Source organism: Mesoplodon mirus, assembly GCF_964341445.2.
Source record: "Mesoplodon mirus genome assembly, chromosome: 1".
Taxonomy (NCBI): domain Eukaryota; kingdom Metazoa; phylum Chordata; class Mammalia; order Artiodactyla; family Ziphiidae; genus Mesoplodon; species Mesoplodon mirus.
This window is the reverse complement of record NC_138976.1, coordinates 39,361,259-39,377,895: the sequence shown is the minus strand read 5'-3', so window position 1 is coordinate 39,377,895 and position 16,637 is coordinate 39,361,259. Positions and strand designations below refer to the sequence as shown.

Sequence of the window (16,637 nt, the reverse complement as noted above, 5' to 3'; positions counted from 1 at the left end):
ATTCTTAGAAAAATATAAGAAGCTTGTATTTTCAAACCCAGTTTTCAGATAGGGAAATAATAAAAAGTGTTTCCATCCTTACAGTGAGTTTTGGTTGACAAAACACCTTTATGTATAAAACAAGGGCTCAATAAATATTGGTTAAATTTGCATACTTATTTATTCATTAGATCTTCACAGTAACCCAGAGAAGCAGCTATTATAAACCTCTTTTTACAGATGGGGAAACAAGCTCACAGAGTTTAAGCAGGCTGTCCAAAACACTCAGATGATAAATGGCAGCACTGGGATTTGAAAATCAAACCCAAGAGTACAGTACATACTTCCTCAGGAATTTTATAAATATTTATTGAGCACCAATTACATGCGTGTTTGGAGAGACCAGCTGGTTTTCAGAATGTCACAGCGTCTCTTCCAGGACTTGGAGCAGCTCCGAGGCTTCTGCATGAGGGAAGGGGCTCCCTCCCCCTTCCTCACCTCCTCCCACACCTTCTGCCCCACAGAACCCACTAACTTAGCAGCTACAGCATCTCTAGCCCTCAATTATCAAGATCGAGATGATGCTAAGACTTGATACTCAACACTAATATTTAGTGTTGTTCACCAAATATTTCTAGTTCTTCTTTCTTCCGGACACATGATAGAATTGTACCTCCTGGGTCCCTATGGTTGGGTGGGACCATGTGACCAGATCTGACCAATGAGTATGAGCAAAAGTGACATGTGACTTTATTTTTGCTCCGTTAGGTCTTTGTTGCTGTGCACAGGCTTTCTCTAGTTGCAGCGAATGGGGGCTACTCTTCTGCCACTTTTTCTTTGACATGTCAACTGACAATATCCAAGATGGCGGCTGCTCCATCAGCCTGGGTCCCTGCGTCACTACAGTGAGCTAATCCCCTCTGACAGTTCACAGTGAATGTGTAGCATGAATGAGAAATAAATCTTTGTGGTTTTAAGCCAATGAGATTTTAGGGTTTTTTTTTTTTTTTTTTTTTTCGGTACGCGGGCCTCTCACTGTTGTGGCCTCTCCCGTTGCGGAGCACAGGCTCCGGACGCGCAGGCTCAGCAGCCATGGCTCACGGGCCTAGCCGCTCCATGGCATGTGGGATCTTCCTGGACCGGGGCATGAACCCGTGTGCCCTGCATCAGCAGGCGGACTCTCAACCATTGCGCCACCAGGGAAGCCCTAGGGATTATTTTTTACTGCAGAAAACTTAGCATATATAAGGTGGAGCTGTTGCAAAAGGAATCCGTCCTCACCTGGGAGTTGGAGAATGGATAGAAGGGAAGAGTCTCTTTTAGGTGAGACTTTAGTTCAGCAGGGCAGAGAATGGGACTGTAGTCTAGTGACAAGTCTGTTACAATCACTCACTACAGCTGGGAAGATGATGTTATTTACAAAGTTCCTACTATTAACTCATATCTGCCTGTTGAATAAGCTTCATCCTGTTGCTGGTTAATTTATACTGAGATACTCTCACCTGGGTATTTTAATTGAAAATCAGTATGTGCAGCAGTAATTTAAAAAATATAACTGAGTGTGCCTTTTTCACTCCTAATAGTATGTCATCGAACTTCTTCCCAAACAGTTAACCAAAAACCTCTGTAAACTGTTTATTCCAGGTTCCAGAAACCATTTAGAGTTAATTGTGTTGCTGAAGGAAGCAGGTCCTATTGCTCAGCCTACAGACAGCAGTGACAACCCAGCTTTGTTTACAGTTAGGACAAGGTCAACTCCATGACCACTCTGCCATTGTAGGGGAAATGGAGAGCAGAGCGCCTCTTCCCCAAGTGCTCAAGAACCAAAGAGTGGAGATCTCTATGTTCCATCACAGATGAACAGCCCCCAAGTGAAGCACCCTCTCCCCTCTTCCAACATGGACCAAGTGCCCAGTTTTCTTTTGTTCCTTCTCCACAATTCCTCCCACATGAGCCTGTCTCCTCTCTCTAGGTCGGAGAGTAAAGGATGCTTAGACAAGAACCTATTTCTGTCCTGATGCAGCATTGGGTAGCAAGTGTTTCTGAGCACTCACTCATCCCACCCCATTTCCTTCTCCAGCACCCAGAGCATGGTGAGGGCAGCAGCAGGCAGAACCACGGTGGCTCCGTTGCCACCTCTATGGTCATAGGAATTCACATGGTGTCAGCCAGACCCCCTCTCCTGGTCACACATGCACAGCCTGTCCTGCAGGAAGCAGTGGCCCAGGCTCCATGGGGGTCCAGAGTTCCCATTCCCACGGACTCAGAACTGTTGACCTCACCTGGATAATGATTCCTTTCTCTTTATATTCTGCTTGCAGTGCCTTGGAAAATGTGCACACAAAAGCCTGGAGCAAGAAGGAGAAACACCTAAGGACTTGATTCTCTGTCAGAGCCAATTCACTCAGATTTCAAAGGACACCACAGGGAGCTTATCTTCTTCACCTTAAAATGCAGCAGTTTGTCTTGATGTGAGTTAGAACTTCATTTCTTGGTCTGGGAAGAGCTCCCACAATGAGAAGGAACATAAGTTTTGTAATAAATACATACCTAGGGCCACTGCATATAGATACCCTTCCCGGGGGAAGCTCTGCCTTGTCTAGAGCACCCACAGTTCCAAAGATTTGTTTTATGGCTAGGGCAAGAGGACACCTGATGAGGCCTCTGGGATGGAAGGAAACTACAATGTTACTTGCTAGCCAGAGGAGCACAGGGCTCCCAGGCAAGGAAGTGAGTGGGAGCTGGAATTCCATGGGGGCTGCGCTTGCCTGGCTGTGCTGCTGCAAGGCTGATAAGCCCAGGGGCAGCATCTTTTTCCAATTTGCACCCAGATACTAGCTAGAGAGTGCCTCTAGGCAAATCAGTCCATCGCCTTGCCAGATGATCCAAAGGAAAATGCTAAATGGGAAAAACAAAAGGAAGAAGGAGAAGGAGGCTTGGACTATACCTGTCACTCACCTTGGAAGCCGAATATGTGGAGTACAGAGGCCAGGGAAAGAGGGCCGCCCCGGAAGATATGTTCAAGATGAGACCTTTCCGCCTAAAGGGCAAGAAACAAAGTTTCAATTGCTTTGCTGCCTGATTACACCTTGAGAAGGAAAAAAATAAAGGGGCTCATGTGAACGCTGGGAAACTTCCATCCTCTCTAGGTTTCCATGTGTGCTAAGTGTTCTGCTTTCAAGAACTGTGAGTGGAACTTCACCTCAGTCATGAACTACACCACACCGTGATGCCACTCGGCAGTCAGTTGACTTCAAGAGCTTGTGACTGGAAACAGGGGCTCTGCTACAGCAAAGATCCACCACCAAAATGCAGAGAACCAACTCAGCTCAGACAAGACTCAAGGGGGAAGTGATCCTTCTCTCTCAAATGTGACCACATGAGCTCAAGGTCCCTTCTGACTCATAAAGATGACCCACAACAGGACAGGTGTCATATGCAGAATCCTGTCTTGGGTGGAATCTGACAGTCCATCATCTGCTCACACAGGCACTCCTACACAAGTCTCTGGGATTCTTACTTACCCTTTTGAAATTCAATATCCTTAATCCTTCCCAACTAGATGGATTCAATCCAGAAAAATCAAGAAACTGCAAATAGGAATACAAGGCCAAGCCCCTTCTTTCTCTAGGTAAGATAAAACTATTAACCATTTGCTTTTAGTGAATACCACCTGAGAAAAACCAGCTCCCAAATGGGCATTGTAATAGAGTGATTTAAAACATGGAATAAATAGAGACACTGATGGGGTGGTGATTTTTACCCCAAAACTGGAGTATTCATTCTGATAAGAGCTGAAATGCATAATAACAAAGAGATGGTCTTGGTCTCAGGCCAACTTCTGAAGTTTCTTTTATACTCACTGTGAGTTAATTTTTTTAACACAATGTCTGCTGAAACTGCTGTTCTCTTCCTCCTTCCAGTATATGCTACATTTGACCTGCAAATATGCTTATCTGCTTGCAAAGCTGGCCTGGTCCAACCATAATCTCCATGTCCTTTCATCATAGTTTTATCATTTGTTAAAGCAGCAGCAGATGAACCCTATCCCCCTGATCCTCAAGTCAGCTGATTGCCAGGCCAGGCAGACCATGGCTTTTCCAATGAAAGACCTTACCTTGATTCCATGTGTTTCAGAATCAGCTGCGTCATCTATAAGAGAAGGGCAAAGTTAAGCCCTGACAAAGGAACTACGTAGCAATGTGCCGTGGGGACTTAGGAAGTAGGTGCTGGAGGAAACTGGAGAAACAGCTTCATCCTCTCAGATGGCCTTGAAAATCTGCTGACACTCATTGGAGGTAATTTTGACACTAGAGATTGGTTGGAATCCATAAAAGGCAACTTAGACAAATGGCAAACAGTTCAGAGGCCTCTGGTTTCTTCTTCATAAAACTGAAGTCTTCCTGGAAAATGAAGGGAATGAAAAACTATGGAAATTGGCTTATGTCTGTGGGACCAACATGAGGCTCCCCAGATACCCTTCATTCTGGGAGAGAGGCAAAAGTAGTTCGGCCATTACAAAACTCACACAGGAGTTAGAATTAGGGGACTGTCAGGAAACCTAACAAGTGTCCATGAGTGTCTCACATACAAGGTATGAGATGGAGAAGGACATCTCTTCAATTCAACAGCAGCCTCATTGGCAGCCTGCAGGTGGTCTGTGAAGTAGCTCCCTAGACACAACATGTCTGCTGGTCTGTTGGAATTACAACAGCGTTGAAAAATCCCTTCCCCACCCCAACCCACTGTCCCTGGAAGAAGTCCTCCCTGACAGTTCTGGAGCTTAAATATTTCATTAAGAAAGCTTTTCATGTCAAATTTTAAGGCACCCATTTTAAGAATTAAGAAAGAGGCAAACCCATGGACTGAAATGTTCTTGAAAGTACAATTGAGTGGAATCAGGCCTTGTCTTGGGAGCAGGTTTGAGACAAAGAGGATCCAAACAGATGGGGAGAGGCAGAGAAATAGAGGACACTGGGGACCAGAAGACAAGTTTGCCTAATTTTTCATGCTGTCTGGGGCCCTGCATTTCCTAGGAAGGCCCCTAAGCTCATCCCTGGGAGCCTCCAGATAATGTTTTCACTGCTCTGGAGAAGCGGCAGGGGTGGGAGTGGTGAGGGCTTCCTAGACTGGACTGCCTTCTGAAACCCTGGATTTTGAGGGAGGTGAGAGATGGATGAGGACTAGATCATGTCAACACCCTTTCCTTGCTTCTCCCAACTTCATTAAGGATATACTTGGAGCATTGTTGGACAGCATTTCTCAGTCTCCCAAAAGCCTGACTGGGTGAATGATCCCAATTAGAGATACAACACTGGACTTTGTGGGTCCCTGTCTCAAAGGTTCCAGTATTTAGTCTCTTATCCCACGTTCCCTTTGCCCTCAAACTCATTCTCCCATCTCTGCCCTTGATAGAGAACTCTAGTGTTTCCAGATGGTTCCTTTGGAATAATTAAGTGATACTAGTCATGCTTCCAACCAGCGTGGCCAACTTGGGCATTGCATACTTAGAAGCTAAACTTCAATTTGTTTTCTTTGTTACTTAAGGAAGTTAGTGTCTACAAAGTATAAAATAATTTTTTTGAAAATCAAAGCATTTCTCTGCTAAAAGAGTCAGAGGGTTGTCAAATACATTCGGGAAACCCTGTGATCAAATGGACCAAGACTGAAAGATCAATGTATCCATTAATGTGAAAGATTTTAGTGGTAAGACTGCAGACAACAGTGGAACATATAAAACCTTCAATTACATCAGCTGGGGATTTTAAAAAGCCATTGATTGCTCAGCATAAAAAGAATGTATGTACCAATAAACACTGAGCAGGAAACTATAAAATACTAGTATACTTACAAAAAAAAAAAACAACCAATGATGAAAATAATTTTTGTCAGCTCAACTGCAGCCACATGAAAAAAAATTTTTTTGGTCTGTTCAACGTCCATCTCCTCTTTTTATGTTGATAGGAACCTATTTTCCCCTGGGAAACCAGTTCTCCCCGCCAGTCCATGCTGTGAAGACGAGACAGCCCCCTGCTGCTCCCCAATAAGGGTCCCAGTTCCATGAAATCAGTCATATCTGATTCATTGCTGAAGTTCCATTGGACCATCCAGAGTGGTTATGAGGGCTGCCAGGCACAGCTGTGAATTTTGTGTACTGAGCAAGGTGCCCAGCTGTGGGGGTGAGTGTGGGCTGAAAGCCCAGGGTTCACTCACAAGCCATTTAGAGGGCTCTCATCATTCAGAGGGAAGGGAAATATTGTGTTCACACAAAAGCATCATCTACTCACCAAGCATTGGGCTATGTCCACTCTTAAGCAGCACCTTTCTCCAAATTGTCTGCCCAGACAATTTGTCTCCCTTTTCCTTATTCACACAAAGACACAGCATAAGATAGCTTTGTGGTACTCATGCCTATAAACGCGTATGCAGTAAATTCTAATAAAAGGACCTGAGTGCTGAATGGCACCTGACACATCAATTAGTTCAATACTCTTTTAATAGCAGATGAAGAATCTGAAGTTCAAAGGGGCTAAATAGCATGCCCAGTGCTGTCCAGTAACTGATCTGGGATCAGAATACATATGAACTTGAACTTCACTTCAACAAATAGTTTTTGAACAACAAGAGTCTATAAAACCCAAACCACACCCTCTGTCCTTTTTCCAAACTGAGTGAGCTTTCCTCTATTTACAAAGACTAAAATCACAAGAAGATACTAATTTGTTTTAAGTTGCTTTGGAATCCTGAATAAGTTTCATTATCATCAGGCCTAATATGTTCTGACATATGACAAAACTGAATGCAGAAAAAGGATTCAGATGCTAGGGAGAGTGAATCCACTGTATTTTCTTGATGAAAACAGACAAGACAATTAAAAGGCTACTACATGGTCTCTCAGTTCAATTTTAAAGTACAGTTCAATTTTAAAGAATTCTGCATCTACAGGGAAGGGGCCAATTCTCCTGAGTTGCCAAATCCAACAGCTACTACATTTTAATGCACTGAGCACATACATTGATCACATACCTTCACTACTGAGGTGATGTTACAGTGGATGAGGCTCTGTAATAAATAATCACAATCATGAATCAGTCAGATCATTTGAGAAATTCTCTTGAAAAGTATTCAGTGCTAAACAACCATGAAGCGGGCAAAAGTGTGTGTCTGAGTGGTTGCCTCAGCCTGCAAATCAGGCTCCTAGTTGATATTCAGAATGCACTAGAACGGGGAAACATCTGACATCCACACTATGATTCTATAAGAATGTGATCTCGAATAGAAGTCAATTAAGAGTTTCCTTGAAAATTTCGGCAGGAATAGGGAAACAGTTTTTCAAAGGGAGATGGTTAATTTCCAGCTGAAGGAACGGAGGTTAGTATATGTGGTCTAGAAGACAATAGCATAGAGATTAGAAAGGTGAATGGTTGTATAACACAAGGTATACAGGTTCCGGGCTACAGAGGGCAGTTAAAGAAACTGCTAGAATCACCCAAGACAGACAGAGAGGAAAAGAGGGTCAGACACATAGACAAGTACAAATGCAGACGTAAATAAAGAGAAGCAAGAACGGAACCTGCTTAATGGAGAGACACCAACTTGTGCCAGAAACAGGGACCGTGGAGTTAGACGTGTGGCCCGTGAGGATGTTCAGCAGGGTCCAAGCAATCTGGCATTATTTGTCCATGCAGTAGACGTGGGACCTACACAGAACCTTAGGAATACTTGTGGGATCGGGGAGTAGAAGCATGCTAGCCTGTTCAGAATTGTTATAACCCCATTACTTCAAAGGTCAGGGCCTGGGGAAGTGTCGAAATATAGTGCCTTCGAAGACTGTTAAATGCGTAGTAAATTTGCTCATGGCCAGCAAGGGCAGTCATAGGTCCAAGTCAAGCTGGCTGAACTGACAACAACCCCAACCACAGAGTCTGTGCGAGGGGCTTCTATCACACTGAAAGTGGAACGAATCTTATTACCTGGGAAGACAAAGAAAGCCATGAATACAAAGCTATGAATTTGTCAGGCAGAATTACCCCCTTAGAAAGCAAAGTGCAGAGCCCCGAAAGACTGGCATAGGTAAATTTTGGTGTGTGGAGAAGAGGGAAGATGTCCTTATCCTAGAGATAGTCATGAACAGCGGTACCCTTGACTGTGTATCAAGTACTCAGGCGAAAAGAAAGGGAGACCTCCAGTCAGCCACCTGGAATACAGAATACAATCCCATTATCCCCTCCCGGCCCTGGTGATTAACCAGCCAGGGGGCTCAGGACCACATGAGAGGAAAACATCCACAGAAGAGTATAGGCCTACCTGGATGTCATCCGGCGTGTTAAGGAAATGACGCGGGAGAAGGTTCGGAAGCATGCCGACATTGTTGACTGACCAAAAGAGGCAAAACAAAAAGATGTCAGAAGAGCCCATGGCAAATGTCTATTGAAAGCCTTAAAAATTGTCATATTCAACCCAGGAATTCTTGGGAAGTTTTCCAAGGAAACATGTACAAAAGATTTATATACAAGGTTGTTCATTGCAACATCATTTGATAACAGTGAGGAAATTGGAGAGAAAGAAATTGTGGTCCTATAATAATGCACATAAAATGAATCATGGTGGTGGGATGCAGTGGAGTCATTCAAAACTATGACTGCTCAGAGCTTTAAAAACCTGGGAGAACATTAGTGATGTATGATTTTTTTTTAAATGTTGCAAAACAGTACGTAAGTTTAATCCTGATTTTGAAAATATGTGTGTATGTATCTGGAAGGATATATACCAAGATGCTATCTCAGGCTGTCAGGATTTCAAGAAATTCATAGCTCTTTTACATGCTCATCTGTTATTTCCAGTTTTCCTGCAACACGTTTTACACTTTTATTAGTAAAAATGTAATTATTCTAGAAATCAAAATCTTCTTTCTATGTACAATACAAACACAGTATTGTGATGTGGTTACAAAACAGATTGTCTATAAATTATCTCAGAAAAAAATTGTATCTCATTTCCCAAATGAGAAAGTCAGTCCTCAGATAACCACACTGACTCACTATTTCATGGATCAATTGCAGCGATGTTTGTTTGCTAAACTAATTCCTTTAGGCCAAAGTTTCCCTCTTTCTGCCAAATGTCGATATCAGTTCAGTGAAAGAAAAAGAAATTTTTTTTTTTTTTTTGCGGTACGCGGGCCTCTCACTGTTGTGGCCTCTCCCCATTGCGGAGCACAGGCTCCGGACGCGCAGGCTCAGCAGCCATGGCTCACGGGCCCAGCTGCTCCGCGGCATGTGGGATCTTCCCGGACCGGGGCACGAACCCGTGTCCCCTGCATCGGCAGGCGGACTCTCAACCACCGCACCACCAGGGGAGCCCAAAAAATATTTTAATACTAGGAAATATGGTTGGGAAGATTGAAATATGTAGATTTGCTACATTCCAAAGTCATATACAAATTTGTTAATCCAGTAATTCCTCTTGAAGAACTGAACTTTAATATTTGGTTTAATGTTACAGCTTACAGTCATGGGTTAAGTTTAAGCTACTATTGAATAATCAAGTATCATTAAGATAATTGTTTCACTGACTTATTACAACAAGCTTTGCATTTTGTAATTTATTTACCTAAAATTCCAATTTCTAAGTCTTCAAGTTTTTCTTTAATATACTCATAGATGTCATCTTTGGTAAAATCTGCTTGTATAATCTTCACACTACTTCCTATCGTCCACTCTGCATTAGAGACAACAGTTATTTTTTAATGAACAGGAATCCAAATCCCCCATGTTCTCCCAATGCTCCTATACTACCTGAACAGACACTTAAGAGCACAAGCCCATCACCTTAATGAGAAACAAGAAATAGCCTCGGATAAATGCTGGGATGTGTTAAAAGATTTGTGAATGATGGTTTCTGTGTGATTCTAAAAGTCACTACAGTGACAAGTAAAGACATTATAACAGATTTAATGCAGTGGTTCTCAAAGCAAGGTCCACAGACCACAGCATCAGCATCACTGAGAACTTGTTAGAAACACAAAATCTCAGGCTCCACCCCAGACCTACTGAACCGGGAAACCCTGGGAGTTGGCCTGGTGATCTGTTTTCACATGTGCTCGGGGTGACTGTGGTGCATGCTGAAGTTTCAGACCCCTGGACTAAGGGCTGTAAGAGCAAAGTGCAATGCCTCTGCTCAGTGAGTGTCAGGTCCTCGTCACATACACTCAGAAACCCTTTGTATTTGTCCAACACTTTAGCATTTATAAAACATTTACATGCACAATATATTTTTTAACCCTCTCAACAACCTTGTAAAGTAGGTATTTTCTCCATTTTTCAGAGGAGCAAATTAAGGCTCAGAGAAGCTTACTAGCTTGACCAAGGGCACCCAAACTCTGCTCCCTCCAAGTTCAATCCTCTTTCCACTGTTTTATGTGAACTTGCCCTGTGCAGGAGCTCTCTCTTAGATATAAAAGCAACGGACAGATCTCCCAACTGCTGCCTGCTTAGCTCTGGAATTAGACCCAATATTTCTGGGGCAAGTGATCTTAAGGCAAAGTTTGGGGGCAGTTCAAAGACACTACTTGCTTTTCAAAAGGATGATGAAAAGTACAATTTAGCACTGTAAGGGAAACACTGAAGAATGTCCTAGTCCTGGGTCAAAGTTATTTCTGATATCCAGACAGAAAACAAAAGCAGAATTCACTGGTTCAAGGGCACTGAGCCTCCTCGTTGTGACTGCTCAACCCCACACCTCCCACGGCCTTCTCTTAGCCCAAATTCTCTCCAGAGAAATAAGGCCCTCCCCCAGATAGCCTGCTATGGTCTTCACGAGTCTTCATAGTTGAAGACTCATTCCTTTGAGTTAAGGAATTTATCAATTACTAAATTAGTAATTATTATTGAAATGCAAATGCCCAGAAAGGGATATGATGATCATTATTAACTAAGAACATGTCAGAGTGGATCATAATAATAAAGCCTTATAATATAAATGCTGTCTCTTGGGGTTGTATAGTGTACAACTTTCAAAACCATACATGGCAGCCCTGGATCAAATCTTTTTTTTTTAATCTAACAACTAGCAGTAAGCATTGTCCCTCACTCTACTGCAAGGAGCACAGCATAGACATAGGGAAGTGAAGTCCCAAACACAGATCCTGCTTTTGAAGGGAGTAGCAGAAGCAATCAGACAGCTGAGGCCCCTGGATGAGGGGGTCTGATTCTAGATATGGAGACGTTAGACCAAAGAAGAGAGCAGACCTATTTGTGGGGTGAGTCTGCCCCTGCTTCATGCAGCCTGAAGAGCCCCTGGTGAACTAAACTGAAGTGAACTAAAGCCACTTATATCCTGCACTTAACTTTGTAAACTGGGCTCCCTTAAGGAGGCTGGTACCCCAGCCTCCAGAGAGCAGACGTAGGGATGCTGACAGATGTCTCTATGGGCAGGACAGGAGCAGACTTGGCTGGTGGGCTCCACAAACATCTCCCTTATTTCTTGGGGTCACTCACCAATCTCCGCAGCAATGGCCTGTAGTTTTTCCGGTGTCCGGCTGATAAGCACGACATTGAGTCCCTGTCTTGCTAACTGAGGGTAGGGACAGGAAAACCAAAAAGGAGATGATAAGCAGACAGGGAAGGCTTGTTACATTAAAGGTGAGTTGGGGCATCACTCAGTTGGTCACAGGGTGATGTGCTTGCTTCTCCTGAGTTTAAATATGCAGAATGTGACAAAGGTTTCTGGGTTATGAGTAAAACAGCCACACTGGGCCAGGCTAAATGTGACATAACAGTAGTTTATTTGCATGTGTTTATTATGTGCCAGGAACTATTATTCTAAGTGCTTTTTTGTACAGATCCACAATCTGAATGCCCTCCTATCTAAACCACCTATGATCAGATGTGTGGTGGAATTCAGAATTTGGAGGATTTTATACTATAATTTATGTAACAGGGTCTAGAGTAGCATCCCATAATAAAAAACAATATTTCTGCAGTGACTTGTGAGCTGCTTCCTATTCACAAGAACGTTCTTCCTGTGGTTCTATTCACTTGGGCACAGTCATGGACCTGAGCCCTTTCTTTCTGTTTTCTGGCTCCCAACAGGACAGAAAATGGAATAGGAAACTGGAGGGTAAATAGATGCTTCCCTGAGATCAGAAGGAGCTCTCTTCAGATTGGACACTGCTTCGACTCATGGGGGCTGAGCGACAGTGTGCAGAAGTGGTGTGCTTGAACATAGCATAGGAGACAGGTAAACGCAGTGTGCTGAGTTGTCATGGACAGGCCCAGACTCCTCACACCAAAAATGCTACAGGTGAGAAAAGATAGAGCTTTGCCTGAAGACAAATGGAAAAACCAATGTTCATTTAAACAGAGACACGTAAAATAGCTAGCTAGTGGGAAGCAGCCACATAGCACAGGGAGATCAGCTCAGTGGTTTGTGACCACCTAGAGGGGTGGGATAGGGAGGGTGGGAGGAAGGGAGACGCAAGAGGGAAGAGATATGGGAACAGATGTATATGTATAACTGATTCACTTTGTTATAAAGCAGAAACCAACACAGCATTGTAAAGCAATTATACTCCAATAAAGATGTTAAAAAAAAAGACCAAAAAATTTTAAAAAATAAAATAAAATAGAGACAGACAACATTTGAGTTAGTGACAAAGGGCCCAGTTAATTGAAATCCTTCTCTATGGTTTTATTAAATGAAACTGTTATATTTTTAAATTGTGGTAAAATACACATGACATAAAATTTACCTATAGGGAATGTTTCACAATTATGGAATGTTTCACAATTTGTGTGTCATCCTCGCACAGGGCCCATGCTAATCTTCACTGTGTCACTTCAGTTTTAGTGTATATGCTGCCAAAACAAGCACTATGCCAGATTTTAACAAGGAGTTATATTATAGAAAACACATAAGAAGCTGAATTGAAGACTTTACTATATAGTCTCCAATAGCCAATATTCAAACCTGTGGTATCAGAATCATTCAGGAAGATGTCAAAAATAAACACCAATTCCCACCAAAACCATCCAATTAAGAATCTCTGGAGCTGAAGCCTCAGCATTTACATCTTTTTCTATTTTGATTTATTAAATTATACTATTAAATACACAAGCACATTCTCACTGTAAAAGCTGTCACTAAGCCACACCCACGGTTCCATTTCCCCACCACCGCTAGGCTCCCGCTGTCTTTAGTTTGGTGTTGATCCTCCTTTCTAACTTTCTCTCTGCATCTACATGTGTCTATAAGTACATACAGAAATGGAAGTTTGTTTTGTGGGATTTCTTTCTTTTCACACTTTATAAATGGCATTATAATCTTGTCTTTTTAACTTAATGATGTGTCTTATCTCTAAGTATTGTATCTACTTCTATGTCAGTCCATGCTGAGCCACATTTTTATTGCCTCATAGTGCTCTATAGTTCACTTTTGGGTGAGCATTTAAGTTGTTTTGAAGTTTTCCTATTACTAATATTGCTACAGTGAAAACCCTTCAATACTGCTCTTTGTATATACAAGTGAATTAATTCCTAGAGTAGATAGCCAAGGAGAAGTGAAATGCTGTGTTAAAAGGTACATGCTTTTTAAATTTTCACAGTATTGGCAAAATATCCTCCCTTCAAACTGTACCATCAAAAATACAGTTTCTACTTCTCCACACTCTGGCCCATATATTATATTAGCAAATTTTTCAAACTAAAAGTCAAGAAATTACATCTCTTTACTGTTTTGCTTTGCACTTTTCCAACTATCAGTGGGACTGATTTTTTTTTGTATGTTTATATGTGAATTACCAGCATATACCCTTTTTTATTAAATTTTTTGTTGAAGTATAGTTGATTTACAGCATTTTGTGCTAATTTCTGCTGTACAGCAAAGTGATTCAGTTATACATATATATATATAAAAATTCTTTTTATATTCTTTTCCATTATGGCTTATCATAGAATGTTTTGTTCGTTTGTTTTTTGTTTTTCTCTTTTTGTGACTGGTTTATTTCACTTAGCATAATGTCCTCAAGGCTCATCCACATTGTAACATGTGTCAGAATTTCCTTCCTTTTCAAGGCTGAATAATACTGCATTGTATGCATACACCACATTTTGTTTATTCATCCATCATCAATGAACCTTTAAGTGCATCTTCTTTTTTTAATTTTCCAAGTATGTTTATTCTTTTAATTTTTATGGGAGTATAGTTGATTTACAATGTTGTGTTAGTTTCTGCTGTACAGCAAGTGAATCATTTATACATATACATATATCCACTATTTTTTTAGATTCTTTTTTCATATAGGTCATTACAGAGTATTGAGTAGAGTTCCCTGTGCTATACAGTAGGTCGTTATTAGTTACCTATCTTATATATATAGTAATGTGTGTATGTCAATCTCAATTTCCCAATTTATCCCCCCCTACCCTCCTTTCTCCCCTGGTAGCCATAAGTTTGTTTTCTACATCTGTGACTCTATTTCTGTTTTTTTTTTTTTTTTTTTTTCTTTTTGCGGTATGCGGGCCTCTCACTGTTGTGGCCTCTCCCGCTGCGGAGCACAGGCCCCGGATGCGCAGGCCCAGCGGCCATGGCTCACGGGCCCAGCCGCTCCGCGGCATATGGGATCCTCCCAGACCGGGGCACGAACCCGTATCCCCTGCATCGGCAGGCGGACTCCCAACCACTGCGCCACCAGGGAGGTCCTCTATTTCTGTTTTGTAATAAGTCCATTCATACCGTTTTTTTTAGATCCCACATATAAGTGATATCATATGATATTTGTCTTTCTCTGTCAGACTTACTTCACTCAGTATGACAATCTCTAGGTCCATCCATGTTGCTGCAAATGGCACTATTTCGTTCTTTTTTATGGTTGAGTAATATTCCATTGTATATATGCCCATTGACAGAGGAATGGATAAAGAAGACATGGTACATACCATAGAATATTGAATATAGTTCTCTGTACTATACAGCAGGACCTTGTTTATCCATTCTGTATATAAAAGCATACATCTGCTAACCCCAACCTCCCAATCCATCCCTCTCTTAACCCCCTCCCCCTTGGCAACCACAGGTCTGTTCTCTATGCCCGTGATTCTGTTTCACAGATAGGTTCATTGTGTCATATTTTAAATTCCACATACAAGTGATATCGTATGATACTTGTCATTTTCTGACTTACCTCACTTAGTATGTTGCAACTCTAGACATACAAGTGATATCGTATATTTGTCATTTTCTGACTTACTTCACTTAGTATGTTGCAACTCTAGACACATCCATGTTGCTGCAAATGGCATTATTTCATTCTTTTTTATGGCTGTGTAGTATTCCATTGTATATATGTACCACACCTTCTTTATCCATTCATCTGTTTATGGACATTCAGGTTGTTTCCATGTCTTGGCTATTGTGAATAGTGCTGCTATGAACATAGAGGTACATGTATCTTTCTGAATTATAGTTTTGTCTGGATATAACCAGAATATACCCATTGCCCATTCTACTGTTGGGTTGTCATTTTCTTATAAGTTTGTAGGAGCTTTATTTTTACATATACTTGGTATTAATTATTTGCCTACTATATATACAGTAATTATTTTCTCCTTTGTTTATGGTGTCTTTTCCATACATTACATAATATTAATTTTAATGTTACCAAGTTTGTGAATATTTTCCTTATTTTTTTTAGAATTTCCTTTATGATTTTCCCTAACTTCAAGGATATAAATACATTTTCCTGTAACACTTGTAGTTTTTTAATTTTTGTTGTTGTTGTTTATTTTTGAGAATAGAGTGAGGTTGAAATCATCTAGCATTATTTTTTTCAAAATGGGTGGCTCATTGTCTTGGCAACATTTTTCTATTTGTCCATCTTTTCCTGATGTGAAATGCTTATGCCAAGTTCTTATATGTAAGTGGACCTGTCTCTAATCTATCTGTTCTCTTCCACTGGCCTATTTGTTAACTTCTGTGCCAGTGCCACTTCTGATAATCTTATAATAGGCTTTGATATCTGGTGTCTCACAGAGGAAGTCTCTATGATTTATTATTTTCTTTCAAAATGTTCTTGTGCTATCTTCTTAGTTTAATTTTCCAAGTAAATGATAAGATTATATTTTTTAACGTTTTATATTGAAATTAGAGATATTTAAGTGAAAAGTCACATCTTTGCAGTAATCAGTTATCTCATCCATAATATGCTATTTATTCAAATCTTATGCATTCTTCTAAAACTTTTAGAAGTTTCTTCATGTAAATCTTGGACATTTCTTGTTAGTTTGCATTAGTTGGGATAACTTAAGCTGCTGTAACAAATAACTCCAAAATTTCAGTGGCTTCACGCAATGAAGTTTGGTTTTTGTCTTGTATAACAGACTCTATTCCACATAGTCCTTCAGGACCCACAGCTGAGAAAGGCATTGCCACCTTCAACACTAGGTTTCTAAGATTGCCCTGGCTGTTGATATCCAGCCAGTGCAAGGATCGGAAGAGGGTAGAGAAGATATATCCCCTCCCTCAACCACCTTGACCAAGAAATGACACACATCGTTTCTGCCTGATTTCATTGGAAACATGTCACATAGCCCCAGCTATATGTAAGGGAGTGTGGGAAGTTCCCTGGCTGGATAGCCACTTACTAGCTACAACTTTATACAATG

At 41.3% G+C, this 16,637-nt stretch overlaps 1 protein-coding gene across 1 annotated transcript in view; it reads right to left on the bottom strand.

Annotated features, from left to right (window-relative positions):
• Window positions 1-16,637, bottom strand: part of HSD17B3 (hydroxysteroid 17-beta dehydrogenase 3) — a gene marked incomplete at its 5' end in the record, with an annotated part of 46,770 nt that overhangs the window by 14,704 nt on the left and 15,429 nt on the right. The window contains 7 exons of the mRNA XM_082611179.1: window positions 2,262-2,327; window positions 2,938-3,019; window positions 4,097-4,131; window positions 7,006-7,041; window positions 8,287-8,354; window positions 9,589-9,696; window positions 11,475-11,550. Of these exons, the coding sequence (XP_082467305.1) occupies window positions 2,262-2,327; window positions 2,938-3,019; window positions 4,097-4,131; window positions 7,006-7,041; window positions 8,287-8,354; window positions 9,589-9,696; window positions 11,475-11,550 (471 nt within the window). The remainder of the gene's footprint in view (window positions 1-2,261; window positions 2,328-2,937; window positions 3,020-4,096; window positions 4,132-7,005; window positions 7,042-8,286; window positions 8,355-9,588; window positions 9,697-11,474; window positions 11,551-16,637) is intronic.